At 38.7% G+C, this 14,747-nt stretch overlaps 2 protein-coding genes across 3 annotated transcripts in view; both read left to right on the top strand.

Moving 5' to 3' along the window:
- Positions 1–14,747, top strand: part of LOC142343196 (COP9 signalosome complex subunit 2-like) — a 508,192-nt gene that overhangs the window by 73,178 nt on the left and 420,267 nt on the right. The gene's annotated exons all lie outside the window — the stretch shown is intronic.
- On the top strand, positions 863–12,969 carry LOC142343192 (baculoviral IAP repeat-containing protein 7-like). 2 transcript variants are annotated; one of them, XM_075394918.1, is made up of 6 exons: positions 863–1,385; positions 1,766–1,944; positions 2,175–2,350; positions 11,392–11,702; positions 12,069–12,499; positions 12,679–12,969. In XM_075394918.1, exons 1-6 carry the CDS (start codon positions 929–931, stop codon positions 12,853–12,855), a joined length of 1,731 nt encoding a protein of 576 aa, XP_075251033.1. In that variant the 5' UTR covers positions 863–928; the 3' UTR covers positions 12,856–12,969. The 2 variants fall into 2 exon arrangements, with proteins under 2 accessions (XP_075251033.1, XP_075251034.1); XM_075394919.1 differs by having other exon boundaries at positions 867–1,385; positions 2,214–2,350.

The following is a 14,747-nucleotide window of genomic DNA, read 5'->3' as shown; positions in this document are numbered from 1 at the left end:
GCAGTTCGCTACTACTGAATCCAACCGTTCGCCGGTTGTTTGAGAGCAATTTGTCCGACTTTAGTCGGGTATTTTTTAAATGAATTTTTCTCCCAAAAAGCAAATATGATCAATGCTTTTCAATGCTTGATCAATAGTTTTTCATTTCACGTGATGGAAGCTCATCCGTCATTACGGGCCAGCTTTTCTAACTTCCATTTAAATTAAGCTAAATTGTGGAATTTGGTCTCAAAGGATAAAGTAATTGTATAATTACCTCATAGTATAATCCTTCTTTTGTCTCCATGTTTTTGTATGAGACGGCTAATTGATGTGAAGTTCAAGTTGCTTTGCAGTTCTAATTAAATGGGTTGCTATTTTTACATTTCTGACTCAGAGCACATTGTTCCGGTTCTTTTGAAAAATGGCCTATTGAATACTAACCATTTTTGCATTTTTACAATGGCGACATATGATGGATAATTGTGCCAAAAATTGACGATGTGGTAGTAATTCCAGTGCTTCCTTATCTACCTTTTCTGGTTACAAAGAAGAGGGTACGTGGTGTTTGTAGCATTTTACTTCAGCCCTGACGGGGCAGTTTTTGTTGTATTATACATTTCGGCGGTGCATTCAACTCTGCCCGACTATTTTGCATAAAAGTATAAGTGTAGGTGTCTTAGAAAAACTGTATTCTGTAATTTTAACCTTGGTTAATCCATCCGAGTAAAAAAATGAGAGCCATGTTATGGGCCGAATTATTATTGACCTTTCCTGAGTTGACTAGTGTAGATATTGTTGAGGTACAGACTATGATATGGGCGTATAAGCCAGTCATAAATAAGCTTACTGTTTCTAACAAATAGTGTTGTTGGATAAAAATTCTTGCAGTCTTAATCTTGGATAAATTATTTTTGCTACTCTCTTTACGCAAAATTTAGAACTACGAATGGATTACTTTGTTTCCTTATTTAGAAATACGCAACACAAAGGTTTGACGAAACGCCTGGCCAGTTTTGCCGTTTTTCCCCAAAATACGAGTTTCAGCCGAGTTGAATTAGCAAAATTGGGCTACATCTTTAACCTCAAAAGAATCGAATGTTCATTATGTGGATTTAAAACAAAAACTGTATCCGCGGATATTGTATTTTATCACAAGAAATTTAGACCTCAATGCGACGTTGTCCGATTGCATATGCAAAGTGTAGCTTCAAATAATGGCGAAGATTGGCCAATGAGTGACGATCAATACGCCATGAAGGAGGAATCCCATTTTTCAACGAGATTGGAGAACGAATCTGACAGAATTGCGACTAAAGTGGAGCTGGAAACTTCAAAATGGAGATTTGAATTCGAGAGACTAAACTCATTTGCTGAGCAGAAAATGGAGCACTTCCAAATTTTAGGTACGCATTTTTGATCTCATAGAGTTTATGATAATAATAACTAGTGAGTGAGTTAATATGAGAGTTGCTATAGCCTATCCTGTTAAGAGTTGCTAATTGTGAACGCGTTTTTTATTCAAGAGGACCCTGAGTATGGGGCTAGTTGGCTCATTGAACATTGCAACAACTGACTTTCATTTTTCCGGTAAATTCAGACATTTCCTGGAAAATGAATAGTGAATCGATTAGCATATTGCCATTTTTTTAAGAATCTATTTACTCAGCCAGTCGAACGCAACGCGTCCTTAACATGATTTCAGTCAGTTAAATTGTAATGTTTGGCTTGTAGCATCTAAGTTTGATACTTGCTATTATCCTCGAACAAAGTTGACGTATTTCAGCGAAAAGTGGTTTTTATCTTCCTGAGAAGGAGAGAGTCCAATGCTACGCGTGTGGATTCTCAATAATACCGACAGCATGGCAGACTGTGTTTGAATTACATTCTGTCAAGTCAACCGGATGTCCATTCCTCAATGGCAAGGCATCCAATGTCCCACTGGAACAACAGTCAGAACCCAAAGTAAGAGTGCACGTTAATTATGATGAAAATTATAACGAAATTTTTTTTCAACTAGTTCTGTCGTTATTTTTGGTTTCCAGTTGATCATAGATTTTAGAACGTTTGCAGTGCAAACACCGTTTATAATAATTCTGCTACAATAAAACCCGTTTCAAATTTTTTAGAACATTTACAACAAATTTTTGGTTGCCGTATAAAGACATTTTGTCAAAACACTTGATTGCGTTCAGAACGACGTTACGAAAAATAATGCTTGGTCTGGGTTTAAGCTACTGTCGTCTATTGACGATGCCCCGAGTCCAAGTCGTACGAGAGGACGCGACTCGGACGACGAAGAAGAGACAAATGATGAGCCACAGCAGAGGATACTAGATGGTGGCTTCTTTTCAAGATTAATTACTTTCAGGTTAGCTACTGAAATATTCGGAAAAATACTACAATTGTTGTCCACATGAAATGTGATTGTTTCAGTTTCCATATATTAATCTAATTATTACATTTTGTCAATGGTTCATTTGGACTGCCGACGATGGCTATAGCGTGATCTAACTTTTGTTTGATCAGTTATCTTAAAGGTATTAATTTAAATGCTCGAATACACCAGATTATTGCCGGCCTTGAAATTGTTTTTAAAGGTTAGGAAATTTAATCTCACTTTGATTAAAAGTAATGCGCGTTTTTTCAGAGAAGCTTAGCTAATATCTGTTTGTATTTTGAGAATTATCAAGTTTGCATGAGTGAATCAAAACAATTTGAAAACTTTGATAAGTTGAAGGCAATTCATTAAAGCAATTTGAGAAACGTAGAAAACGGCCTTTTGTTCACTCTGCGTTAGATGATTTTTACTGTGTGGCAGGGCAATGTTGCAAGAATTCACTTTCTTACACGGCTTCAAATTGCAGGCTTTAAGAGATAAAGTCCGTAAGACCATTTTTAGATATAAGACCATTTTTAAAGCTTGAGACTTGAACATTATTATATGACCTCCGCAGTTTTTTTTTGTAATATCAAGAGTTTTATAACAACTGACTACCAAGTATTCAAAATTCGTGTGCGGATCTAACTCTTTGAAGCTTTTGTAAAACAATGAATTCACAATGCGACGTTTTATGCAAAGTAGATAGCAAAAAATCATGCTGTGACTACCGAGGCTCAGTAAAATAAGCGGAGTTGTATGTCTTGCGAGCTTCATTTTTCTACTTTATTTTTGAGTTTTTACAATTCTTGTCAACGTTTTTAGATTGACTCTAAAGCGCTCTCGATGAATTCCGAAAATTCGGAAAACTGGAATGCAAAACTGAAGTTTATCGGCAACTTGAACAATATTATATGGCAACTTGAACAATATTGCACAATATTATATCGGCAACTAATGTCGATGCAATACATCTCAATTATAAAACTTAATATCCTTTTTATTGCGACTATCTGAAGTTGATCTCCGGTGAGACAAAGCTGTATGAGTCAGACTAAATTTATTGTCTCGAAATTCTGCCATCATTTTAACCGTATCTTGTCTAAGCTTGTTTTGGTTCACCTTCACACGCCTTGATCGACAGTTTTTGAATACGTTCTGATTCATCTTTACTTTGCAAAATGATTTGCAAAAGTTGCAATCTGCAACGTTGAGTATAAGAAAAATAACTGAAGTGATTCGTTGGTCAACAACGTGAATGTGCAAAAAATAATAGGCAAAATTCATGTAATGAAAAAGAAATTGAGTCATATATGATGTCAATCAATACAAATTTTGTTTATCAGTTCCAAATCTAGTCAATGATGTACAATTGTTTGGTCTGTAATGTTTTCATCAAGTGCTGGTTGTTGTTGTTGTTCTTGTAGCTGTCACACAGAGCTGCAATTCGCAGGTAATTTAAGCGGGATAGGCGCTTATTGCCGTTTTTAATTGGCACCCTAGTTGCATTTGTATCATAATAAGAATAGTTATATTAGTAGAAGTGTGCGACTGCCTATCCACAACTTGCTTGTTGTGCGGTGGCCTTTCTGCATCTACGCCATGATTAATGACATGCGATCCCCGGGTTATGGGGACCAGGAGGGGCATCGTTAACATCAGGGAAAAGAAGGTGGATTATTCTGTGCAGTTTGGTTGAGTAGGACTGATGGTATTAAGTCCAGCCATTTGGCTACCTCTACCGGTCTTTCCCACAGGTCAATCACTTTCAGGTCTGTGGTGTTCTTGATGCAGTTGAAAATGTGGTTTACGTCATTTGGTGCTGCATCACATTTGGGAAAGTGGTTATCAACATTGTCACAGATCCTACTCAAGTAAGATTTTAGCAGGGGACAATATCCAGTTCTCAGTTGTGCTAATCGGATACGTGCAATTCGTGGCAGCGTTTGTTGTTCTGCTATCTTTGGTAGAAGTGTACCTAGTTGCTTGCTGTCTTTGTTCAACTGAGTATAGACCGTGTGTTGGTGGATAATTTCGAGAGCATTTTTGTATTCTTTGCGATTTAATATCTCTTTATTGTGTGTTGTTTCACGTGGTCCCTATAAGATCATCTAGTGTCGGTCTCATCGGACGAAAACTGTTTGAAAAGGTTGTTTTATGATCAGCACGATTGTTCTGATAACTGCTGGCTAGAATCCGCCCTGCTAGCGTTTCTGTGTGAGCTTTAACAAGCAGCATTTCACCCTCATTGTGTAAGTCATTGATGTCAGAAATATTAACACAGCCAGCAGTTGTGCGAAGGGCAATGTTTTGCGTTTGCAAGTGGTTCCAGTTTGTTATGCTGATTGTGGAAGCCCAGATTGAGCACCGTAGTTCAGGGCACTCTGACCGATAGCTTTCAGTAGCGTGTCGCTTTTGTGCAGCACCAGTTGCGACCAGCAATCTCTTTCAGTATGTTATTGCGCTTTTGTAATTTCTATTTGGAGTTTCTTACATGTTCTCCAAAATTGAGCATACTATCGTAGGTAACACCAAGTACTTCCACTTTGGACTTTACTTGTGTTGGTGAATTGTTGATATTGAGGTGTGGGCCAAATTTGGCCTTGCTCCAGTTTGTGAACGTTGCACTTGATTTTTCAGCAGATAACTTAAGTTCTGTTGATTCTAGCAAGTCGTGTAAAGTATTTAGGTATGGAGTTATCATGTTACTTAATTTTTCAACCTGTGAGAGATTTTGTTAATAGTTATATCATCAGCGTAAGACGTGATGTTTATCTATTGAGGATAGACGCAGCTTGATCATATAGATGTTGAAGAGCATTGGCGATGATACACCACTTTGGGGGACTACGTTTGACTTTTCTCCAGTTTGATTTTTTATTGTCATATTCTACGTAAGAAAACCTGCCCTGTAGGTATGAAACTACCCATCTTTTTTTTCTATTCGGTAGTGGTGACTCGAGTATGTCTTTTAGTAGTAAGTTGTGATCAACTTTGTCGAAAGCGGTGGTGAGGTCAGGATTTCTTTTGATTCAGGTCTTTCTGTATATTGTTAGTGACAATATTGAGAGCTGTTGTTGTGGATTGCTCAGATCTGAATCCATGCTGATGTTCTTTTAGTGGATATTCTATAAAGTCACTTAGTAAGAGTTTTTCTGTTTGTTTTGCAATGAGGGAGCGGAGTGCAATTGGTCTGAAGCTTTTAGATTCGTCTAAGGGTTTTCTTGGCTTGTGTGGGGGTATAATTCGGCCACATTTCCAGGTGTTCGGGATTTCTGCACTGTTTACAGAAAGGTTTATGGTGTCAGTGAAGTATCTCAGTGCTCTGGGGACTAGATAGTGTAAGTGGATTGGCGCTATTCTATCTGGGCCCAGCGCCTTACTTTTCTTATAACTCTTATAGCTTCTTTCTTTCACTGTATTTCACTTCAACATTCTGCCCTCTATTTTCAGTTTCCGTATTGTTCTTAGTGTATTTTTCTGTTTGTCATTTTTCTTAGTGGAGTGTATTGTTGAAATTGGCGCATTTCCTTGAGTCTTGATGAGTAGTTTTCTTAGCGTCAAATTAAATGGCTGTTTGCAGGTGATTTTGCGTTACTTGAGCAGTTTCCTCTGTAAGTGTTTGTACAAACTCGATCCTTTTTTTGCGCTTTTGACTTGAAACAGGTTTGTTTATTTCATGGTTCATTTGCATTATTTAATTCTCCTGGATGTTTTCTTTGAAATTCATCTGTTTTCAGAGCTTTGGTGCTTCGCTGGGAAAATTGGCAGCAGCTGTTTTAAGTCTTGCTTTTGGGATATGCCTGTCAGCCGCTGCATTTATAGCTTTCCTTGAGGTCTTTTTCGCGTGGTAGACTTTGTTGGCCTTCGTTGTTTCTTCAGTTTTAGTTCAATGTAGTCTTTAAAACTTGCCCAGTCAGCTTTGTGGAAGTTGATGAAAGTTTTTTATGGTGTTGTATGTGTGATGAGGTCACCGGTGATGGAGAAATATTGGTAAATGGTCCGAGCCAAATGCGTGCTCCGTGGGCCAGTCGATGTTCATTGCTATGCTTGAGCTGGCGAGACTGATGTCCGGGGAGCTTTTACAAGAATCAGTTACTCTTGCGCTGGCTTTTTCTTTTAAAAACTACATTATTAGAGAGGTCTATTCCACTTGCATTTTTGTTTCCTCTTATGTCTTTGGGTAGTTTCGAGGGCCATAGAGTGCTATGAGCATTGAAATCACCAATAATTCAGTTATCTAACTCCAGTAGTTTACTGATTGATGTTTTGTATCCTGCATGACAACTAGACGAAGGTGGTATGTAGGTGTTCACAAGTTTGATGTCATAGAACCGCCTGCGGTGAGTTATATGTCTTGGACTTCAGGGTGTTTGTCAGAAGTCTTAAGTTTAGGTTCTTGAAACAGATTTCTGTCCTGAATGATAAAAGCTACCTCTCCACCTTTGCCTCTTTCTTTGGGACTATTATCTTGGATTATGCAGTAGCCAGGTGGGCTTTTGAGGGTGGATTTTTCATTGAGGTCGGTCTCGTGGATGGCAGCTATTTGGATGATAGTTTTCTGCATCCAGTCTTTGATGTCTAGTTTTGTTTGAGACCATTACGATTCAGTTGAAGAATGTTGAGGTGTGTGTTGTCGTGAGTGGGGAAACTTTGCCTTGTATTTGATTCTTTTATCTTGCACTCCATTGCTCTGTGGACTGTAAGTTGGTGCAATTCGGCGAACCCATCCTCCGCGGCCGCACCAGATGCCGTATTGATTCCAGTTGCTACGGTGACAAATAGCACAAGGCGTTGGGCCGGGGTTTGTTTCAATGCCGACGAGGATGAGAAGCAGGGCAAATGTGATTCCCAGTCAAATGCATACTAGGAACCAGAGAGATTGGGCTTGCCTGATCCCGCCGTAATAACCCGTTTCTGGCAGTCTGTGTACAATCTGCATGGATCCTGCGAGCGGTTGTCCGCTCGTAGCTCTGCCGCTTAGAGGCGTCCATACTTGTGGACTATTAAGTGCTGGTCGACTTCTCTAACGGTTGCTGCTTATTTGAGCTGCTGATGTTGGGGGGGGGGGGGGGGGCTAAGCTTTCAAAGACGTTCCTGTTTTACAAGCTTTGACAGACAGTTTTGCGTTTCGAAACCATACATGAATTGAAGCAAATTTTTTCCAGCATTTCAGGTTAAGTTTTAAGCAATTATGCTAGTCCTTCTGGTATTTGGTAATTAAATCTCTGCTGGTCTTTTTATGCGATTTCTCTTACTACCGACTTTTGGATCATTTGCCTGACCATTTGACATTTCGTATAAATAGTTAAAGCCCGAAGGGGATTGAGTCGCTGAGCAATTCTTTTAGAGCCTTATGCCTTACCAGTCTCTAGAAAGCAATTCAGCGAAACTGTTGAGTCATCTATTCATGGTGTGAAGGGCTGTTTTTTGACCCCCCTCGTGCACTCCACCACCTCATTCCGCCTGTAGCGCAGCATTCGACCCCAGTGCATCTTCCCTAAGCCGCGTATAGATACTGATGAAGCCAACCGTTCGCCAGCAGTTTGAGAGCAATTCGCGCGACGCTAGTATGTTATGTTTGCAGAATAATATTTTTCTTGTATTTAGGCTACTCCGCCTGTCGTTCGAGAGCAATTTTAACCGACGCGGCACGCTTTATGTCTTTATATTTTCAAGAACGATATACCAGTCGCTATTTGTTGAGACGGACATTTCTTCCGGATCATCACCGACCAACATGTGTAATATTATGGAACTAGTTGATATCATATTGGATTATCATTAGGGTTTTCCACTTTGTGTTTAGTTGTTTTGCAAAGATTTTGCGGGGTAAAGGTAGCTGGTCGCGTGTTTTTGAAGAATCATTAAGTTTTGTTTAATTCGATTGGCCCGAATTGAATCAGATATTTTTGTATTTTTCTGTGCGTTTTTTCTTTCTAGTCTGTTTAATCGATTGTTGTATCGTGATAAAAGTATTCAGATACAATAGGATTGGAAACCCCTGCTTTGATTTTTGCACTTTAGCTAATTTTTTTTTTCAGATTGTTCAGTTTTTCAAAAAGCGAAGAAAATTATTGGAAATTCATTAAATGGGATCTTTCTTTCACTTGGAGGAAATTTTATAACTATTTTATGGGACCACAGAACACAGTATCGGGTGCCGTCCACAAGCTTAAGTGAACAATAAGTTTGTCGAAATGAAGGTAGAAATTTATGCGTTCGGTTTCCTTCCACAACAAATTCAATGTTACTTTAAAAATATTTTGGGTCGACTGCCAGGTTTTATAAGATTCTAAAGGAGACTCAATTTTTAAAGTGCGTTATGTACTCAAGCAGATCTCAACTCAAACGGCTGGCAATTTTTGAAGTTGTGCTGTAATGGCGATTGTACTTAATATTTTATTGAATACAAATCGTATGCATTGTACAAAATTGGGAATTATTTTTGAGCGCTATATAAATTAATTATGATTAACCGTTTTTCAAATTGCTCGCAAACAAATTTTTGAGCAATTCTTGTAGTCTACTTAATCATTTTAATTGTCGCACAGTGATAGCTGGGGCTATTATTGGCATTCTTTTGGTTTTTCTCGTCGTCAAAGTTTTTGTTACAACCATATGACGTCACAATCAATTCAAATCTGCTTTTGTTCATTTGTTCTTGTAATTTCAATTGAATTGCTTGCGTGGCGTCATTTTTCACTCGTATTGGAGCGATTTTTTTGTTCATACGCGTGATGAAGTTTTTGGTCCACACGTGACTTACCGAACTCTCAAAAATTCAAAGAGATAAAGTCAAGTAAATATGTCACTCTAATACAAGGTTATTTGAGAGCACCTAATAGGAGCAGCAGTAAGTTATACAGATTCTTAATCAAAATTTAATGTCTCAGCGTTTAGTCGGAAATTGTTTTAATTGCTCTCAAACGAAGTTTGTAGCAATTGTATTAGTCCTGTCGGTCTTTTTTTGGTCCGCGAAAACGGGATAAAGAGGTAGCACCCCAGCGGGCATTAAGTGTGTGCTCTTAGAGGCTTTCAGCTCACTAGTCTTCAAGTATGCGATTCACAGAATCTGTTCTGGAGACTTATACTTATGGTGCGAAGGGCGGTTCATAGAGATTGACCACCTCCCCCCCCCCCCCCCCCCCCCCCCCCACTGTTGCCACCCCATCAGCCCCCGGTGCGCCACTCCCCCCCCCCCCGTTGCACTCCCTTATGCCCCTTCAATTAAGCTAAAGCTAGCCTCACTAAACCGTGCCTAGCTACTGACGAAGCAAACGCTCGCCGGTCGTTTGAGAGAAATTCGCCCGACGTTAGTCGGTTATGTTTGGTCTTTCACAGACTGTAGATCTGCGAAGCTATTGCGGCTATTTTCTATCAATCTGCCAGCTATTTTTAATAAGTTTTTTGCTGTACCGTGTTTGTTGCAGATCGGTTTTTCGCTCTTTGAGCGATTTGACTTTTGCAGCGATTTTCAAGAATATTTTTTTCCACCATAATGTTCTTCGCTCACTTAAACCAGTTTGACTTTTCGAAAGAAACAGAATAAACTCATAAAGCCCTAGGGCATTAAGTCTCTGCGTAGCTCTTCTCTCTCTCTCTCTAAAAGTTCTCGCAGGCTCTGAGTGTTCGGATTTTTGAAGCTGCCGAGGAAGGAGAACTTCAAGGTTTGAAGGCAATTTGACTTCTGGTTGTTCTGGACTAAATATTTTTTATTCCTCCTGTGTCTACCCTTCTCAATGTGGGTGGCCTTCCTATTCCTAAGCTGGAACTAGCTACTGCTGAAGCCAAACCTTCGCCTGTCGTTTGATTGCAATGCGTTCGTCGGTAATACGTTATGTTGAAATTTTTTGCTGTACCAACTCACATAATTCAAATTTAAATGACCTCTAGTGAAAATGAATGGCTAGGATTTTATTTAATAATACGACTATATAGAATTCATCTCAAATGACTTGATTTTTTAGCCCAAATTTCTTCATGTTTTCGACGCTGTTGAAAACATGTCCTTTTTTTGCCCGCTTCAATTCTTTAATCACTGTGTTGGCTCAATGCCAATTGAGCTAAAAAAAGAAGTCAATGGCAGATTTTTCGGGCAGTCGGCCGAACTTATTTGAATGCCGGTATTTTGAATATGCAAAAAGTATGAATTGAAGCTGAGAGATGAAAGGGAACCGGTTGTCTTTTTAAGTACTCCTTGTCCTGCTTGCTGAATGAACTGGACCAATGGATCAGCTGAAGGACTTTTATTGCGAGCTCATTGGTGGTTTAATAAGGCTTACTTTGAACGTTGAGACTAAAAAGGCAGCTGATCCAGGCACTATTTGCTATGAGTATAAATAGTTTTTGTTAAATTCTGTCGCAATACAAACATCTGTGACTTTTGTTTCCTTTTCCTTTTGTTATGAATAAATAATAAATCTTAAAATAGTTCATTCCGTGGCAGTCTTCAATGTGCTGTTTTGCAAATATTGTCCTTTTTTGTTCCTGGAGCTGCTGACGTCGATTTTGATTGAAATTTGCAAACGCACATTTGTTTTTCAGAACACTATGTCGCAATAATGTGTAGGTTGCATTCTGTGTGTTTTTGTATCTAGTGTCTAGAGCTATGTCGACATTCAACATGTAAAGTTGCAAAAACAGTGACGCAATATATAAGAGGATTATAAGATAAATCCACGCTGGGAAATGGAATATATTTTTGATGCAGGTTAAGAAATCGACAAGTTACCACGTTAAGAAGTCTTTAACGACGTTGTGTACAATATATTTACATGCAGACAATTATGAACTCAGACATTTTCTATGATCACTGTATCGTTGTTGAGCCTTTGTATCATAAGTTAAAACCGAAGAGAACATGGAAGGTTTTGGCATGATTTTCGAAGTAGTTTTAGAGTAAATGATAGCTCCATATGAAAAGGGTACTCGTTTATGGAAAATGGACAATTCTTGATGAAAGCATTAGTTTGTTCGCATAAAGAAAACGTTTTTATTCAAAGCAAAAAGAATATTTGTTTGTTGTTTAGAACTTGGCACGATATGGACTCGAAAGGAGTGTCAGCCATCAACTGTGCATATGCTGGCTTTGAGTTTGATGACAGGTATTCAAAACCAGTTCTCAAATGCTCTGATTGTCCAGTTATTATGCTGAATACAATGCCAGCTGTCGATATGATGATTGAACATGCAAGCTGTTCCCCTGTGTGTAAATTTGTGGCTCGGGTCAAAGGCCCCGATTACTTCAAGTATGCGATTGAGATACGGAACATTGCTCTGAAAAAAGCAGGCAAACCAGCACTCAATGTTAAAGCTACAGATGTGAAGACAGCTTTGAGAAGTTGGTTGGAATTCTTGGCTTTCGACCTTTTTTCATGTTTAGTTTTGGCAATAATGATAGGGCCATTATCGATGTTAACAAGTATGTAATAACTTTAATACGGTTTTATAATAAGGTGTCTAGGCATTTAGGATTTTTCGTACTAAGGAATATTGTTCTCAAATTTGCTCCTGTGATGCTCAATTAATTCATCGCATATGTCAGTTTAATATGTGAGCATTAGTGTCAGGCAAAACCGTAGCCAGTATCTTACAGTATTAGGGTGTATACAGCTCTAGGTATGCAATGAAATCTTTTTTATCAATGCTTGTGATAAATGTGTAAGTTAATTAATGCTTTTAAATGACAACGAGCGTTGTGTTTCAGCGGAAAGTAAAATTGATACGATTATCTTTTTAACGGCTGCTCAGTTGGATGCATTCGAAAAGTGGACGACACCAATTGTGAGTCTTGGCTTCCCACCAAAACTGGTTCACTCAACGGCCGCCAGAATTCTACAAAAGCATCCCAATCTAAGCAGCGAAATTGAAAGGAGCCCTTCCCATTTGCTCGCGAAGGTCCAGGAGAATTATACAAGGAAGTATGCGCAAAATGCAGATATTCCTCGACATGGATCCACCGGTGGTTCTTCATCTCCGACCGAAAGCAACAGCAGCTCAGATAGCCAGCAAGGGGGTATGGAGGAGGGATCAAGTGATACAACCAACCCAAAACCACCAAAGTGGCCTCCCTCACTGCAACTGGAAGAAACACTCGGTCGGTGCTTGCAGTGTCTGGAGGAGCCAATCAGCGCTCAGGTGAGTGATCGAATTTGTGACAGGGACATTCAGAGTTGAAATAATCCTCAGTATTAATCGAATTCGCCCCCCCCCCCCCCCCCAGCCAGTAAAGTTGAGCCATCGCCTATAGTTCGAGAGCAATTATTCCGGCGTTAGTTTGTTGTGATAATGTTTTTCACTTTTTCACCTTGTTTTAGGTAGTTGATTGCGGCCATTGGTGTCTTTGCAGCCATTGTGCCTCTTTTGTGGTCCGGTGTCCCCAATGTGCTGGCAACATCACCGCTACCATCCGGACATTCGTGGTGGAATCTGGTGCACGCTCAGACACAACAATTGCTGATCTCACTCGGCGAATGTATGACGACATACATTAATTAAAACTTTTCACCTGCAAAACTGTTTGCCCAATAAAAGTAATTGAATAAAACGTGAAAAACCTCAAAAACGTTTTCAAATTTAAAAATTTAAAGAAACTGAAATTGCTCCAATACACTTTCTGTTTTAGTGTCAGTTGATAGCAAATTTATTATCAAGTTTAAATGAGAATTGAGCTGTTTAATAGCCGCCCTCATCTTCTCAGCCGGCTATTATAGCGCTCCTTTTTTTTTTACAATTCAAAGAATTTGAATTGTATTGGGGCGCTGTCTTTTTTTTTTAAGATCTGTTCACACATTTTCATGATTTTTGAAGTCAAATTGGAGTAGTGATTTTGGTCACGCCGAAACAGGAAGTGGAGTGAAAAAGCGAGTGGTTTTGCGGCGTGAATTTTGTTGCTCTAATTTTAAAGTAGAGTGAGAAAACGATGTTTGAACAAAAATTCGTTTTCTCGGTAGTGGTTTTTTTGTTCACATGCGGCAATTTCACTCTAATTTTTACTGTTGTTTCGATTTTTTGGATCGGATTATTTTCTAAATGGTTTTACCAATCCATTCACAGCTCATTCTAGGCCTAGTTTTTTGTTTGAATTAAATTTTCATTTCTCGCTAGTGGTTTTTTAGTTCACATGCGGCATTTTGACACTGATTTTCTGTTTTTTTCTTATTTTTTATCTGATTTTTTTGAAATGGTTTTCTCAATTCACTCATAGTCCATTGTAGGTCTAGTTTTTCTATTTAGTCAATGAAAATTCTTTGAATTGTACGTCAGGACTTGTCCTGCTATGTTTTTTTACTTCGTCGAATAAAAAAATGTTTCGCTTTACCTCATTTTGCCGCCTTTTCAACATTTTGCGTGAAATCTTTTTGACTTCTCTAGGCTAGTTTCTCTCTTCTCTCATTCTGCTAAAAGTGATTTTGAACATCAGTTGCTCAGCAAAGCAATTCAAAATGAACAGAGTTAGTACAAAAATGGATGTCAGAAATAGAAACGGGATAAACCCATAAAGCCCAATTTTAGATGCCCGCTATTTGAACGGCGTTCCTATAAGTCTTATTTACCATCTCTAATGCTTATTGTTATTGATAGGAGCCCCTGTAGCCTCTCTCTAAGAAACAGAAGTATGTTCAACCACGAAATGCCATCAAAATAAATCGGACTTAAAAAAATGTTTTTGTACAAAAATCTTTTTTTTTCAATATCTTCTGTTATTTCAATCCTAATCATGCTTATTGGAATCAACGGCGGCTATTTTCCGGCAATCTGCCGGGTATGTTCTTTGTGCATGCTCTTTTTGATACATGGGATTTTGGTGTTCTGGAGGGGTATCTGAGTTCTTTGTTACTCAGGATGAACACCATAAAAGAATCCTAGTAATCATACTAAATCATAAATGATTCTTAGTAATCATACTTAGTCATATATAATTTTGGTCAGATCATATATGAACCTTAGTAATCATGGAAAGATCATGTATGAATCTTAGTAATCAGAGAAAGATCATGTATGAATGTTAGTAATCATAGAAAGATCATATATGAATCTTAGTAATCTTTGCAAGATCATACTAAGAAATTTTGTATGCCTATGGAATCATAAATGATCTTTGTATGGTTACCAAGAATGTTCATCTCGGGTATGCATGCTTTTGGTAGAATGTGTGGGTCTTTCTCATTATAAACCTCCCTCCTCCCCCCCCCCCCCCCGAAACTCGCTATAGCCCCCATTATGGTAGTTGGGTCCACACGTTTTATGGTCACTAAGCTGGGGGAGGGGGCTATAGTGAGAAAGACCCGAATTTTCTAATGTGTTCAGGTGTGTTTATGTTAGCATGCCCGCATGCTAAGCTGCGTGGACAAACGTGATATTGGAAATTTTAAAAGATTCATTA

This window comes from Convolutriloba macropyga, chromosome 7 (genome assembly GCF_964194025.1).
Source record: "Convolutriloba macropyga chromosome 7, txConMacr16.3, whole genome shotgun sequence".
NCBI classification, from domain to species: domain Eukaryota; kingdom Metazoa; phylum Xenacoelomorpha; order Acoela; family Convolutidae; genus Convolutriloba; species Convolutriloba macropyga.
Note: the sequence above shows the minus strand (reverse complement) of the source record. Positions and strands in the feature narration are given on the sequence as shown.